The sequence below is a fragment of the Cucurbita moschata genome, unplaced genomic scaffold (genome assembly GCF_002738365.1).
Source record: "Cucurbita moschata cultivar Rifu unplaced genomic scaffold, Cmos_1.0 Cmo_Scf00016, whole genome shotgun sequence".
Taxonomy (NCBI): Eukaryota; Viridiplantae; Streptophyta; class Magnoliopsida; order Cucurbitales; family Cucurbitaceae; genus Cucurbita; species Cucurbita moschata.
In genome coordinates this window covers 321,348-334,895 of record NW_019268532.1, presented here as the reverse complement: position 1 = coordinate 334,895, position 13,548 = coordinate 321,348, and the positions used below count along the sequence as shown (strand labels likewise).

The 13,548-nt window shown below is 37.1% G+C and overlaps 3 protein-coding genes and 2 long non-coding RNA genes across 7 annotated transcripts in view; 1 reads left to right on the top strand and 4 right to left on the bottom strand.

The window, feature by feature from the left end:
- LOC111454044 (F-box protein At1g67340-like) overlaps window positions 1-1,343 on the top strand; it is a 1,858-nt gene extending 515 nt beyond the window's left edge. The window contains exons 2-3 of the mRNA XM_023095326.1: window positions 64-226; window positions 304-1,343. Of these exons, the coding sequence (XP_022951094.1) occupies window positions 64-226; window positions 304-1,068 (928 nt within the window). The 3' untranslated portion in view covers window positions 1,069-1,343. The remainder of the gene's footprint in view (window positions 1-63; window positions 227-303) is intronic.
- Window positions 1,344-3,479: 2,136 nt separating this feature from the next.
- On the bottom strand, window positions 3,480-3,725 carry LOC111454050. The gene is made up of 2 exons (XR_002712361.1): window positions 3,630-3,725; window positions 3,480-3,517 (listed from the first exon to the last, which is right to left on the bottom strand). It is a non-coding gene; the product is annotated as an uncharacterized LOC111454050 (long non-coding RNA).
- A 338-nt stretch (window positions 3,726-4,063) lies between these two features.
- LOC111454049 lies at window positions 4,064-5,654 on the bottom strand. The gene is made up of 3 exons (XR_002712360.1): window positions 5,592-5,654; window positions 5,435-5,491; window positions 4,064-4,209 (listed from the first exon to the last, which is right to left on the bottom strand). It is a non-coding gene; the product is annotated as an uncharacterized LOC111454049 (long non-coding RNA).
- An 835-nt stretch (window positions 5,655-6,489) lies between these two features.
- Window positions 6,490-9,496, bottom strand: LOC111454043 (CTD small phosphatase-like protein 2). 3 transcript variants are annotated; one of them, XM_023095322.1, is made up of 7 exons: window positions 9,220-9,496; window positions 8,481-8,676; window positions 8,234-8,367; window positions 8,044-8,140; window positions 7,537-7,812; window positions 6,847-7,184; window positions 6,490-6,757 (listed from the first exon to the last, which is right to left on the bottom strand). In XM_023095322.1, the coding sequence occupies exons 2-7, from the start codon at window positions 8,635-8,637 to the stop codon at window positions 6,536-6,538; spliced, it is 1,224 nt and encodes a 407-aa protein (XP_022951090.1). In that variant the 5' UTR covers window positions 8,638-8,676; window positions 9,220-9,496; the 3' UTR covers window positions 6,490-6,535. The 3 variants fall into 3 exon arrangements, with proteins under 3 accessions (XP_022951090.1, XP_022951092.1, XP_022951091.1); XM_023095324.1 differs by having other exon boundaries at window positions 7,537-7,797; XM_023095323.1 differs by having other exon boundaries at window positions 8,490-8,676.
- Window positions 9,497-10,385: 889 nt separating this feature from the next.
- On the bottom strand, window positions 10,386-13,255 carry LOC111454045 (mitochondrial import receptor subunit TOM20-like). Its single transcript, XM_023095327.1, has 6 exons — window positions 13,028-13,255; window positions 12,699-12,777; window positions 12,433-12,602; window positions 12,296-12,343; window positions 11,121-11,228; window positions 10,386-11,005 (listed from the first exon to the last, which is right to left on the bottom strand). The coding sequence occupies exons 1-6, from the start codon at window positions 13,124-13,126 to the stop codon at window positions 10,883-10,885; spliced, it is 627 nt and encodes a 208-aa protein (XP_022951095.1). The 5' UTR covers window positions 13,127-13,255; the 3' UTR covers window positions 10,386-10,882.
- Window positions 13,256-13,548: the final 293 nt, after the last annotated feature.

The window sequence follows — 13,548 nt, the reverse complement described above, 5'->3', positions numbered from 1 at the left end:
GGGGGGGGGGGGGGGGGGGGGGGGGTTATGAATCGATTTGGCTGATTGAATTTGGTGTAACAGATGCAAGAGATTCAACAATTTAGGGCGTCATTCGCTTGTTTTGGCCAAGGCTTCCCAGAAAACTTTGGCAATCGGAGCTAAAAACTGGTCGGAATCCGCTCACCGGTTTCTTAAACACTGCGTTGACGCCGGCAACGTTGAGGCTTGCTATATTCTCGGCATGGTAACTACAAACACCTTGAAAATTTTAACGATTTTTTTATTTTGGGTCTCTGAATTTCTGTTTTTTTTTTTCCTCAGATTCGGTTTTATTGTCTGCAAAACCGAGGGAGTGGAGCTTCTTTAATGGCGAAGGCGGCGATTAGCTCCCACGCGCCGGCGTTGTATTCACTTGCTGTGATACAGTTCAACGGTAGCGGTGGCTCGAAGAACGATAAGGATTTGAGAGCCGGAGTGGCGCTTTGTGCCAGGGCTGCGTTTTTGGGTCATATTGATGCTTTAAGGGAGCTTGGACATTGCCTTCAAGATGGCTATGGTGTTTGTCAGAACATTATGGAGGGCCGTCGGTTTCTCGTCCAAGCCAACGCACGGGAACTCGCCGCCGTGCTGTCGTCAACGGCGGCCACAGTTACCGGCGGAGCTGCGCGTTCTTGGGTCACGTGCGATCCACACACGCACCACCGCGCAGCGGTGGGGTCGTCCACCGAGTGTCCGTTGCTAAGTGATTTCGGCTGTAATGTCCCGGCGGCGGAGGCTCATCCGGCGAGCCGGTTTATGGCGGAGTGGTTCGCTATACGCGGCGGGCCACCGGGGCCGGGGCTGAGGCTGTGTTCGCACGTGGGGTGTGGGCGGCCGGAGACAAGGAGGCACGAGTTTCGTCGGTGTTCGGTTTGTGGGATTGTTAACTACTGCTCACGTGCCTGTCAGGCGCTTGATTGGAAGCTGCAGCATAAGGCGGAATGTTCGCCTTTGGAGCTATGGCCGGAAAATGAGGGCGAAGGTGGTGTAGGCGAGGGCGGAGTTGAAAATGAAAACGAAGCGGAGGATGTGATAGAAGAGAGTTAAATTAAACGGAGGATGTGATTTTTACGGTTTTAGGAATTTAAACGGCGAGTAACGGGTGTTGTAACGGAAGAGGAAAACAGGAGGTACCTAACAAAACAAAAGGCTTAAATCCCACCTCCCCCACTTTTTCCTTTTTCTTTTTACTTTTGTCAATATAATTTTTGTAGAGTACAGTGCATCCATTGTCACCTTCGATCTTAGGTATTTAAAGTTTTTAATTTTTTAGATTTTCAGAATCTTCAAAATTTCCTAATTGTATTATACCTTTTTCACAATTATTCCTTTTTCTTTTTCTTTTTCTTCCCAAAGGTTTCCTTTCCTTTTCCATTTAATTTTTTTTTAAATCATTTAAATCTTTGCCCATCTAATTAAAGGAAAAAAAAAAAAAAAACACAAAATTCAAACTCCATAAGTACGAATTAATGAGATTAAGAATATGCTTCCACAAAATTCAAACAAAAATACAAATAGAGGTGAAACTATGGGAAGGAAATATACAAATGGAAAAATACAAATAATATGACGTCATTTTTAAGCAACAAAATGCGGTAAAATCTACGTCATACTAATAAAAAAAAATACACAAATATGTTATGTTTAAAATTGATGAATTTATTTTGTTATTTAAATTAAAAAAAATTAGGTTTGGGTTGGAGTAGAGTTCTAAGTATCAATAAATGGTAAAGAAAATAGAGAGAGAGAGAGAGAGAGGAAAAAAAAAGAAGCAATTATTCTAACATTCTTTTTGAAGCTTTTGAGATGATGGGTGGTTTGCTCTTTTGAAGGGTCAAATGCATTTAAGTGAATTGAAATAAAATAAAATAAAATAAAAATAAAAAAGTAAAAAGTAAAAAGGGAATGAGGGGGGGAAAAGAGAGAGAGAAAGGAGAGTAGTGGGAAGACACACACACAAAAACACTTGCAAGTGGAGGACCTAATCTTTTTGCTTTTTTTCTTCCTCAAAATCAATTATAATAAAGAAAAAAAAAATACATATTTAATTAACAATTAGATACATAGAGATGGGGGTGCACTTATTCTGTCTTTTTCATCATCAATTATTCCCCTCCCCCCTTTTTATTTCCTGGATATATTTATATATAAATGCACTATTTGCCAATTGCTAGCTTTATTGCTGGGATTTAATGCAACGGCAAGGACCCTGCTACCTATCTATAATCTTTACACAAATTTAATACCATTCAATTTTTATCATTCAAAAAAATGGCTATTCAATTATTTTTATTAAACCCTAAAAAAAATTCTTCCTATTTCTTTATTTTTAAAACTCCACGCCCAATAAAATCCCAATATGAAAAGAAATTTTCATTTCAAGTGAGGCCGGGAAGTGGGAATCTTCACGTCTTCTGACTTGTCTCCAATCACAAATTATTAAACCATAAATATTTTACTTTCTAGTATTATATTGACTTACAAATTTTATGAAATTACTCAACAATTTTTTAAATATTTTCCTTCTAAACTAAAAAAGTTCTGTAAAAAAAAACTCCAAATTGAATAAAAACTAAGCTTTAATGTCATTTTTCTTTCAATTTTGTTTCATTGGATGCCTATAAGAATATATTTCTTCTTTTTAACAATCTTTCAGACAAAAAAATTTTATGAGAGAATAAAGATTGAAACACTTTTTAAAAATTAAAGTTATCTAAGTTTAAAGTAAGGGTGGATGAAATAAAAAAGATGCTCAAGAAAACATAAGGAACCTAAGAAAGGATAATTAATTAATTAATTAAAAATAGAAAGATTAAAGGTATAAAAAAAAGGAGTTAGAATGTAAAGTTGTACCTGCATAAAGAGTTGTGGCGGCCGCTCCTCGGAAAAGTAAGATAGAGAAAGAGGGAGTGTTGTGGAGGATTATAATCGACGCTAACATTAAAAAATTAGTAAAGACGAAATAAAAAGGTAAAAAAATTTGTAGGTGAAAGCGTGGGGGTAGTGCAAAGTAAGAATGTAGGCCTAAGAGAGCAATTAAGTAATTTACTTGTTCTTAGTTAAAACACTTACGGGTAGGCGATCCAATCCGATCCGATCCAATGGTTTGTGTCTGATGTCAGCGTTGAATCCAATCCAATGAAAGGGAGGATGCCACAAGTGGTTTCTGTCTATCTGAGAAAACAAAGTCATACTTGGTTACCGCAAGCATTGGTTGGTTGGACCATTTCTGGTGGAATCAGAGTTTTTAAGTATTCAAAAGTTTGTCGTCACTAACCCATCTTCTTCTTCTTCTTGTTGGAGTTTCCATGTGGGCATATATATATATATATATATATATATATGAGAGTTGAAAAGAAGAAAAACAGGAAATGCATACGTAAGGCTCGGGCATGCGGCTACGATTTGAAAGAGGTTCTGGATCGGTACCATGGCTTCTTTATTTTATTTTTTTTAAATTTCTTTTCAGATAAAACTGAGTGGATCACGCGTTCACCTAATTGTCCAAATAGAAACAATGATTTGTTCATTATTTAAGAACGTAAGGCAAGTATTGAGATCGTTTAAAACAAAAGCCAACACTCGGAATTATAGAAGATGGTGCATACCAAGTCTTCGGCATCCTTTGGCTTCAACAAAACCATCTCCCTTTTGACGTTTTGAAGAGTGTGATATGAAGCCTGAAATAAAAAAAGGTCGAAGAGTCAAAATTAAAAGTGGATATCAAGCGTTTTGAAATTCTATTGATTCAGCTCAGAAATAAGCAAAAGAAAAAGATACCAATAGCATTTCCAAGTAAATGAACGATTATTGAGCAGAACATCAGTACGATTAACTATTGATCCTCTCTGACCTAAGCCTACTACTGGTAAATATTGTTTGTTTTGACTGTCTTCGGCCTCATAGTTTTAAAACCCGTATGTTAAAGAAAGGTTTTCACACGCTTGTAAGAAATGTTTCGTTCCCTCTCCAACCGACGTGGGATCTCACAATCACTTTCCTCCTCACACGGATCAAAGGACGCTCTTTACTTGTGCATAAAAGTTGTTTCATCTCCATAAATTTCAATCCCTTACTTCAAGAGCTAATAAAAAAGGCTTGCTGTTGACGTTTCCAACCTCCATCCTTCATGGATTTTAGTCCAGGGATGGTGTGCCTGTTCCTGTGCAACTCCTGAAGAGTGGAGGGCTGCAATAAGATAATTGTAATTAGAGATCTCTTCGACGAAAAATTTGTTCTAGAGGAGAAAATATCCTTTTCTACCGTCATAAGAAAGTGAACGCCTGAGCTTTGTATGAAAGTAGCACCACAAATTAACAATTGGTTAGCCGGTGTAGCGTAGATAAAAACTATAAGCAAGAAAAATGCATCACAATAGCATGTGAAGTACAAATGCTCCCAACGATTGAAACAAACATTGAATAATTGTGAAAAAGAGTATGTCAAGAAACATATGGTAATATCATAGTAGAGGAGCTTCATCAATATGGTGCGCTGAGACAAAGAATCAGTCATGTGGAGACCAAACAAGCTATATCTTGTAGTACTTGGTGGAAATTCACATTTTAGAAACATCAACGCTCTCATTCTAATTGTGAATTCGCTTTGGCCATTACCTCTCCGGGCATATTATCCAGTGTTCTCATCAGTTGAACCAGTGTATGAACCATCTTACAAACAGAACTCCTGAAGTTCTAACTCATTGTCATATATTCCAGCCGCTAGTATTAAGAAAAAAACGTAAGAAAGTGCTAGGAATCACGGATCTCCAAAATGGTATGACATTGTCCACTTTGAGAGTATAAGCTCTCATGGTTTTTTTTTTTTTTTTTGTTTTCTCCAAAAGGCCTCATGCCAATAGAGATATGTTTCTTACTATAAACCTACGATCTTCCTCTTAATTAGCTTACGTAGCACTGCTCCTCCCAATAATCCCCGCAAAGAAGATGTATGAGAAATTTGGTTCTCCATTAGCTATATCTCATCTTTCAATCTTTCAATGTTAGGAAAAAAGAGCGCCGGGTTGCAAGTTAAGTTTTATACTACGGAACACATTTCGTAGGCAGAAAGTAAAATGTTGAAAAATATTTGAGCATTTTTCTTCATCGTGTGATTTTCGATCCCCTCAGCAGGCCAATTCCAGCCTGCATTGTGTCATGGTCATGTTTGAAAGCATGTTGCTGGTCTACATGACTAAAATACTGAGCTACTGAAGTCTAGCAGGAGATGAAAATTAGGAAACTAAGTGGATCAGTTTAACGAGTAGAGAGCGAGCTACATTCAACAACAAGGCAAACAAACAGATTCAAGTTCAGCTATCTATCGCCACAATTATCCGCAATAGAAATTTCAAATCCATCTCCAAGACACGAGAATTGATTAATAAAATATAATAAGTTTCAAAGGAACTAACCAGGAGAAGAGAGTCCTGCTCCGTGATCTCTGCTTCCTTAAATTTCTATGCAACAACCTGGATGAAAATATCGGTTACAGAAGTAAATTTGAAACGCAGAGAGAGAGTAATGATCAAGAAAGAAAAATATGATTCTCCGAGAGTTCGTACAACTCACCATGTGTTTCAGAAAATGGAGAAATGGAAGAGGAGAGATGAGTTTCAAAATATTGAAATGGCAGGAGACGAATAAGAAATGTGGCGGGAGACGAAGATGAAGATAGATGGGTACACTACTGTTTTATATACGGCTTAGAAATCTTAACCATGGTTACGAAATTAACCAGCATGGTTTATTATGCTTACGGACGCTAAATGCAAGTCCTTCAGTTTTTACTTGTTTACTAAAACGACGTGGATTTTTTTTCTTTTCTTTTTTCTTTTTTTAATTTTTTTTTATAGATATTAGTTTATGTGATTTATTGAGATAATGAAAATTTCATAAATAGACAGTGAGGACCGGCCTCATTCGTAATCTGCCCCTATGGACCATCTCTAGTGATTTATAAGTAAGCCTCTCTTTAGTAGACATGTGTTAAAACCGTGAGCTTGACAACTATGCATAACGGGCTAAAAAGATAAAATCTACTGACAGTGGATTTGAACCGTTACAAATAGTATCAGAGCTAAATACCAAGCAGTGTGCCAATTGGACCCAAAAAAACTCGAATTGTGAGATCCTACATTGGTTGGAGAGAAAGAAACATTGCTTCTAAAGAAAAAGAAATTTTTTCCTAATAGACACGTTTTAAAATTATGAGACTAACAACAATACGTAACGAATCAGGGATAGGGATTTGCATGCATTTAAAGAGAAAATGGTAATTCAAATTTACCATTTCAAAACAAAACATTCTTCCATTCATCTCGAGAACTCAATGAAATTAAATAATAATAATAATAATAATAATAATAATATATTTTTTTTGTTCATTGATCCAATTTTCCTCCCTTGTTGATTGGGAAATAAAAATAAAAATAAAATGGAAAAATAGTAAGATAGTAGAAGAGTTAAATAGGGAGAATATGGTTAGTTCTTATTCCAACAATCTTCACAAAATCTTAATACATATTAGCGGCTTGCCTTTCAAAGGAATTCAGCGAGGGATAAACGGCAGCTGCTATTTTCTGGCGAAGGTTGAACTTTTGAGCTATAAGTGGTCTCACATCTTCAACTCCCATGAGTGTTTCTAAAAATGGAAGTAATAGAAGCAATTCTCTGTCTGAACGATCATCAAACCAGCTCTCTATTGGGATTCCATTGTCCACTTGGAACCCAAATGCCTGAAATATATATATAGAACATTTCGAGCTTCATAACGAATCAAATATCAGGCGTTCTAACTTAGAAATGGTAACACGGTCGGGGTTACCTGTGGAGAATTATCGACGATGATAACGCGTGCCAAATCACGCCCGAGAACTGAGAGATCTTTGATGTAGTTCCCATCAACAAAAACACACGACTCGCGAAAAACACGGTGACGAAATATTTTCCTCTTTGGATCAAGAACATTCAGAAGCTGTTCTGCATAAATACTCTGGCTAGCTGTAAATATGATGATCTCGAAGTGTTGGGCAACTGCTTCCATGAAGTCTCTGAGATAAGGTCGGCATCGTACATAAACCGTATGCTCCTGGAGGTTGAAATTTACAGGGAAGGTAAAATCGGCATCAACACATGGCTCGAGTGTAGAGTGCACCAGAGTTTCTGCAAAATGAAGGTACACGGTGGGTTGTTTTAAAAGGTTCAATTTAAGAACATGAACGTTTATAGGTTGCATTGATTAATGAACAAGGACCCTATATTCAACTACCCCCCACTTATAATAACATGGTAAAAATGGCAAGTGCTAACTAAGCTGAATATGTTTGGAATGACCTTTTAACTGCTTAAGTCCATCAAAAGTGTTTTTAAGCGATTCAAAAGTCATTCCAAATCGACCCATAATCTCTAGACTAGTTAGAAAGAAAAGAGAGGGCTATTTAATAAAAACCTTCATAATGACCGGTGTATATTCATCATATGAAACAAGCACGATATTGGGGTTAAAACTTGTTACCGTCCAAGTCCAAAACAAGAGTCGTAGAAGGGCAACTCCGAGTCTGTTTTGGTAGTAGCATAGGTCGATAAGTTGGGACGACTGCTGATAAATCAGGCAGATTCTTGATGAAGAAATAAGGATCAAAATCGTCGATTTCCTCATATTCATCATCCTGCACGTGAACTTCAGCTGCCATAGTATCATGGGCATGCTCATCGACACACTCAAGCTTAGAGTTCCTCATGGCAAGATATATAGCGGATACTTCAGATGATAGACCTGCATCCCCTAGATCTGCATTATGAGAACAACTAAATTTCTTGAACCTAACAGTTCAACACACTAAATTTCATGATATCAGAGAATCTCAAATTAGTCAAAGCAAATGAGGCCTTAGTGTAATTCTTATCCTAATCACATAAACTAAAACCTAAATTAAACCTAAATTACAATCCAAGCGTGTTACAGAATAATTTTCACTCCAAAGAAAAATGTTGCTCCCCATGAATTAATTTAATCATCTACCTCCATTATGAGCTTCTCCTCCAGCGTGAGCAGATGCATGAAAAGCAGGAGAAAATATAGTTTCTGATGCAGACTTATCAATGTCATCATCATAAGCCTGCCAAACGAATTACAGATAAGAAATAACCCTCATGGAAAGCTACACATGATGTAGGTCCGTTTGTCTAGGCAGTATTCACGAACAATTTACCTTGAAGCCCAAGGTAGCACCATCAGTTGCATCGTGGTCCAAACAAGCACCAGAACTCTCATTGCGTAGAAAATCATATTTAATGTTCAAATCGGTTAAAACATCTTCTTCGTTATTTTTTGATGGCAAACCACCTGAAAATTAGACGAACAATTCAACATAATCTAACACGATTGAACTTAGATGCTTTAAACGTATATGGGTTTCCACCAACCCATGAAAAGAAAAACTCCAGTAAGAGAATTACCAACAGTACGTTTTCTAGCAGAGGATATTAATCGTTCAGTAACATTCTTTTCTACAACTTGTATGGTTTCATTGTATTTTCTTTGAGATCGTAGAACTTTGGGACTGACAATCTCACGAGCAGCATTTCTCCCATGACCCTTTTTCTTTGTCTGCATTTTCCAAATTGCTGGGAAGAAGTTCCAATCTCAAGCTCACTATAATTAACAGAGATATTTAAACGAAACTGATTTAGAAACAACTTTCACTATAATTAACAGTACTAGAGCTCAAAAATTACCAACCTACAATGAAATTAGCCGCAGATCAAAGCTAAAATTCTTTAGAAACACCCAGTCAAAGAATTTTAAATTCAGAAATTAACCACCAACGCAATATGTCAGAGTAATTGAGAGCACGTCCAACATAAAGAGCCAAATCTAAGAATTTTAAATTCAGAAATGTTTTAGGGTTTACGACAAGAACTTTAAAACATACCAAACTTCCGAATCATCAGCAGTAGATTATCGATTAATATATCCACAACATTCGAATTGAACAAACAAACATTAAAAAAACACGGTGATTACAACAGAGTAAAATCCACAATCCATTGTCTGAAATAACAGAAATCACGCAGCAAGCTAGAGATCGGCAGAGTCAAGAAATGATACCAAAATTCCGGAGTAAGAAAGCTAAATAAAGCAAACAGAAGCAATATAAACAAGGCTCAAAGCCAGAAAATAAAAGTTAAACAGTACCTGAGGCAAAACTTCAACCAGAAGAAGATCACAGAAAGCGGAGGGAAGCAGGTTGTTTACTTTGACTGATATCAGACCGGAAAAAGAGCAGAATATGAGTTCAAAAAAGATATTGAACGAGAGATCGAGCTGAAGCTGGAGCAATCAGAAGAAACCCTAGCCTGGTTTTTGCAGAGACGAAAACAGAGGATTGGATTTTAGAAGTTTGGAGGTTTTTCCCTCCCAATGAAAGCGAAAAGAGAGAGGGAAAGCAGAGGGATCGAAAATTAAGTTTCGTTCGGACAAAAGGATGAGAAGATAAAATAAGTATTTTTGTTTTTTGTTTTTTATTTTTATTTTTTTATTTTTTTATTTTAATGAAATGTAGCTCGTCCTTTTCCTACTCGCGATAAACGTCAAAATTACCATACTCGCTCTGTTCTACTGCCACGTTAATTGGATCCACAACTTCGTTTATTTAATTTTCGCCCTCAGAATTTGACTTTTGTTTCTGTTTGATAGGGGTCTCTATTTCCTGAATATTAAAGACAGGCCCCAATTTCTCAGTAAGCAACAATTATATCTTTATTAAATTTAGACAACTATTTTTTAAAATTATTTTATGAGGATTTTCAGTGTGGGGGTATTCGGTAATAAGGAGAAAATATTGTGGAGGAATTTGGGAATATCGAAAACTATTGGGCTAATGATGAAATTTTGGTACACCTGTTGCCTCGTTGGAGGAATCTTTTTTGAAATTTCAAAAAATTGAGCGCCGCACGGAAAAATGAAGCTGCTCGATGATAGCTCCTCGACCGTTCGTTTGTTACTTTCAAATTTAATCTGCTTGACGTGGTGACTCGGATGTTTGCCACGTGTAGGGGCCAATATGGGCAATTATTGGTAGGCTAGTAATCGGGCCAGACCAGTGTAAATCAATTTTTTTTATTAATTTAAAATTCAAATATAAAAGTTTTAAAATAATATTCAAATGTCTTACTAATATTTTTCAAATACATTATAGTTATTTTTTTTTTAAATTTTAAATTTTGTAATAATATCCTTAAACCAGGATTCGATCGAAATAGGATTTCCAGGATCATGAATAAATTCAAGTCACGATTTTTTCAGGCATTTGCCCTCGATTCAATCGGGAAATCGACTCGAGCCATTCATTTTCTGAGTCATAGCTAAAAAACACTGTTCTTCCTGAAGTTCATGATCATATACAATTCCATACACTTCAAGGGTTGGTTTCAGCATCTGGTTTTAACATCAACTTTCGCCAAAACCAACCAGAACTAACCGAACCGACAATGGGTGAACTTTCTCCCGGTTGGCATTGTACATATAGTCAGGCAAACGCTAAAAACTCGAACCGAACCGACATAGAAATACATAATTCAACCAACTACGAGTGCAGATGTTTTCTTTACTTTATCAAAACCCGCCACCGAATATTTGAGGTTCGGGCTAATTATCAACTAAGCACAAAATGAGAAGAATATTTCTAGAAATGAGAAGCACTCATAAGCTAAATACCAGAGTGAGGTAGGCATTCTGCATCACAATGTCAAGGTTCTTCTCTACTGAATCTTGTTGAGCACTTCCATGGGAGGAATTTCAGCAAAGAGACATTCCACATTCCAATAGAATAGATTTGCAGTCGCGGAGTCGAAAAGCCTCACCTCGGAGGAGGCGGTGGAACGTGGGATTTCGTCATTCCAACCCAAGCAACGAGTCCAACAGCAAGGATGATCCATCCACATATGTCATATTTGAGATCACTGCTCTTGTTCTTGGAACTCTGGTGTTTGTAAATTGTATTACAACAAAGAAAATAACAAATAACCCCTGTTGTTAGCAAGCAGATCAAATGCTCTCTACCAAAAGATTAGAGAAAACAATCCAAGCTAAATAACCTTAGGGTTTGAAGCAGCAGTAGCAGAAGCAGAAGATCCCCCACCTGAAGGCCCTGCAGTCTGCTGACCGATTCCATGCTTGTGAATCTCCGAATGAAATTCGGGTGCCTGAGACAACAGAATGATCAGAAATCAAGTAATGCCCGTACTTCCAAATAGAGATTCGGTTTCTTCCGATACTAATTAAATTTTCTCGAACCCATATCTAGCAACCAGAGTACCCAGAATATAGCAACAGTAGAATGGACCAACTATAGCCTCTTTTTTCGTAAAGACTGTGAGATCCCACGTCGGTTGTAGAGGGGAACTAAGCATTCCTTATAAGGGTGTAGAAACCTCTCCTTAGAAGACACGTTTAAAAACCTTAAGGGGAAGCCCAAAGAGGGCAATATTTATTAGCGGTGGGCTTGTGCTATTACAAATGATATCAGAGCCAGTCACCGGCGGTGTGCCAGCGAGGACGTTGGGTCTCTAAGAGGGGTGGATTGTGAGATCCCATATTGGTTGAAGAGGGGAACTAAACATTCCTTATAAGGGTGTGGAAACCTCTCCCTTGTAGAGGCGTTTTAAAACTTTAAGGGGAAGCCCAAAGAAAGCAATATCTATTAGCGGTGGCTTGAGCTGTTACAAAGACGGTGAGCAGAAACATTTGAAGAAGGACAAGCTTATATTGAACATAATTACATGCCACTAATCTTGAGGAAATTCATATACATATATACTACATTTTATAGTAACAATCTTCAAAAGACTCTGAAATTCCTCAAAAAACTGATTAAATTTCTTTTCGAACATATAATGTTGAAAAAACACGACAACCCTAATGGCATAAACAAAACATAGGAACAATGACATGCAAATAGAGGAGGAGGAGAAGGGAGAGGATTCTAGCCACATAAACAAAACCTACCTCATTTTAATGGAAGTAATCCTCAATCAAATCTTAACTCAATTATGCATGTGGCAACAAACCCGAAAGCCTAAAGCAAGGAAAACTAACAGTAAGAATCATAATACTTGCTCAAAAAAATGGACTCCATAGTTACTAATACCACACTGTCCTAGAATCCCAGCTACAACGCCTATCTTTGAAATAATTCTCTTCCAAGCAAGCTATACAAGTGCATTTCAGTACAAACTGAGAATCAAATGACAGTGCTATGTCATAACATCACCTTTGCAGTGACTTCCAGCGACTTGCGATAAAGCTCGTTACTAGGATCCTGAGGAAAAAAATCCCAACCATTTAGAATAACCAAAAGTTACAGAATTACAAAGCTTGGATTACTTCAATAAAATCTGCATTTATCACCTCATCTACTGCCTTCTGGAAACAATCACGAGCTTTATCAAAATAGACATTGGCCTCATTTGGGTCGGGAGTCAGAAATGCATGTGAAGTGTGGGCATTTCCAAGACACCAAAGTGCATCATGCTTCGTGGGATTAATAGCCAAAGCCTCCTCCAGCTTTAGAACAGCGTCTGCACGATCAGATTCAGTTTGTTTTCATGTTAGTTCATCATGGCATAATACAACCAACTTAGAATCTTAAACAAGTAGAAGGGCAATAAACGTACCTCTGATCATATCCTTCGAATCAGAAACATTCTGGAGTTGAGATAACTCAAGCAACGCCCCGCCCCACTTGGTCAAATTCTGAAAAATGCATGAATAGAACGATAAACTACAGTTTTAAATAGCTTAAATTGAATGGCAACATGAATTTCCTAGTGATATCCACCCCCTTCCCTCAAAACAGCAATTCAGCTAAAAGACCAAGCATACAAAAACGAAAAAACACGACAGAAACTGGCGAAAATCGATGTCAAGTTCAGTGGAGAGTAAGATCAGATGAAGATACAATAAGAAACATGAAATCAAGTAATAGGAAGGAAGAAAGAGATACATCAGCATCAAGGGGGTTGGTGGCGTAGTTAGCTTCGGCGGTTTTTCTAGCGTGCTCGGAGAGAAGAAGGTGATCAAAATCCTCCTGAGAAAACTCCATGGTTGACGAACGGAGAAACGAGGGATTCAGAGAAAGAGAACCCGTCCCCTAATGTTTTTCTCCGACTCCTGTTCTAGTGGCAATGGGTTCAAGTACACGGTAGGGTTCAATTCCATCCCGGAAGGCTTTTATTTGGGCCCAAATTTGGCCCATTTTGTTAGCCCGAATTGAAAATTCGCGGTATTTTAAGAAAATGGGATAAATTAATAAAAATATTTGCACCTTGTTCTAATTTGTTTGTTTTTTTTTAATTTCTAACTTTAAATAAAAAATTCAAAATAAAAAATTCAAAAGTATTCGCTAAGAGTATTTAGTTTTTAGAAGAAAACTATTAATATTTTGTTCAGGTAGAGTTTTCAAAAGTTTTAGTCTTATATTTATTTGGTTCTTTGTCATTTGGCAAAAAAAAAAAAAAAAAAAAA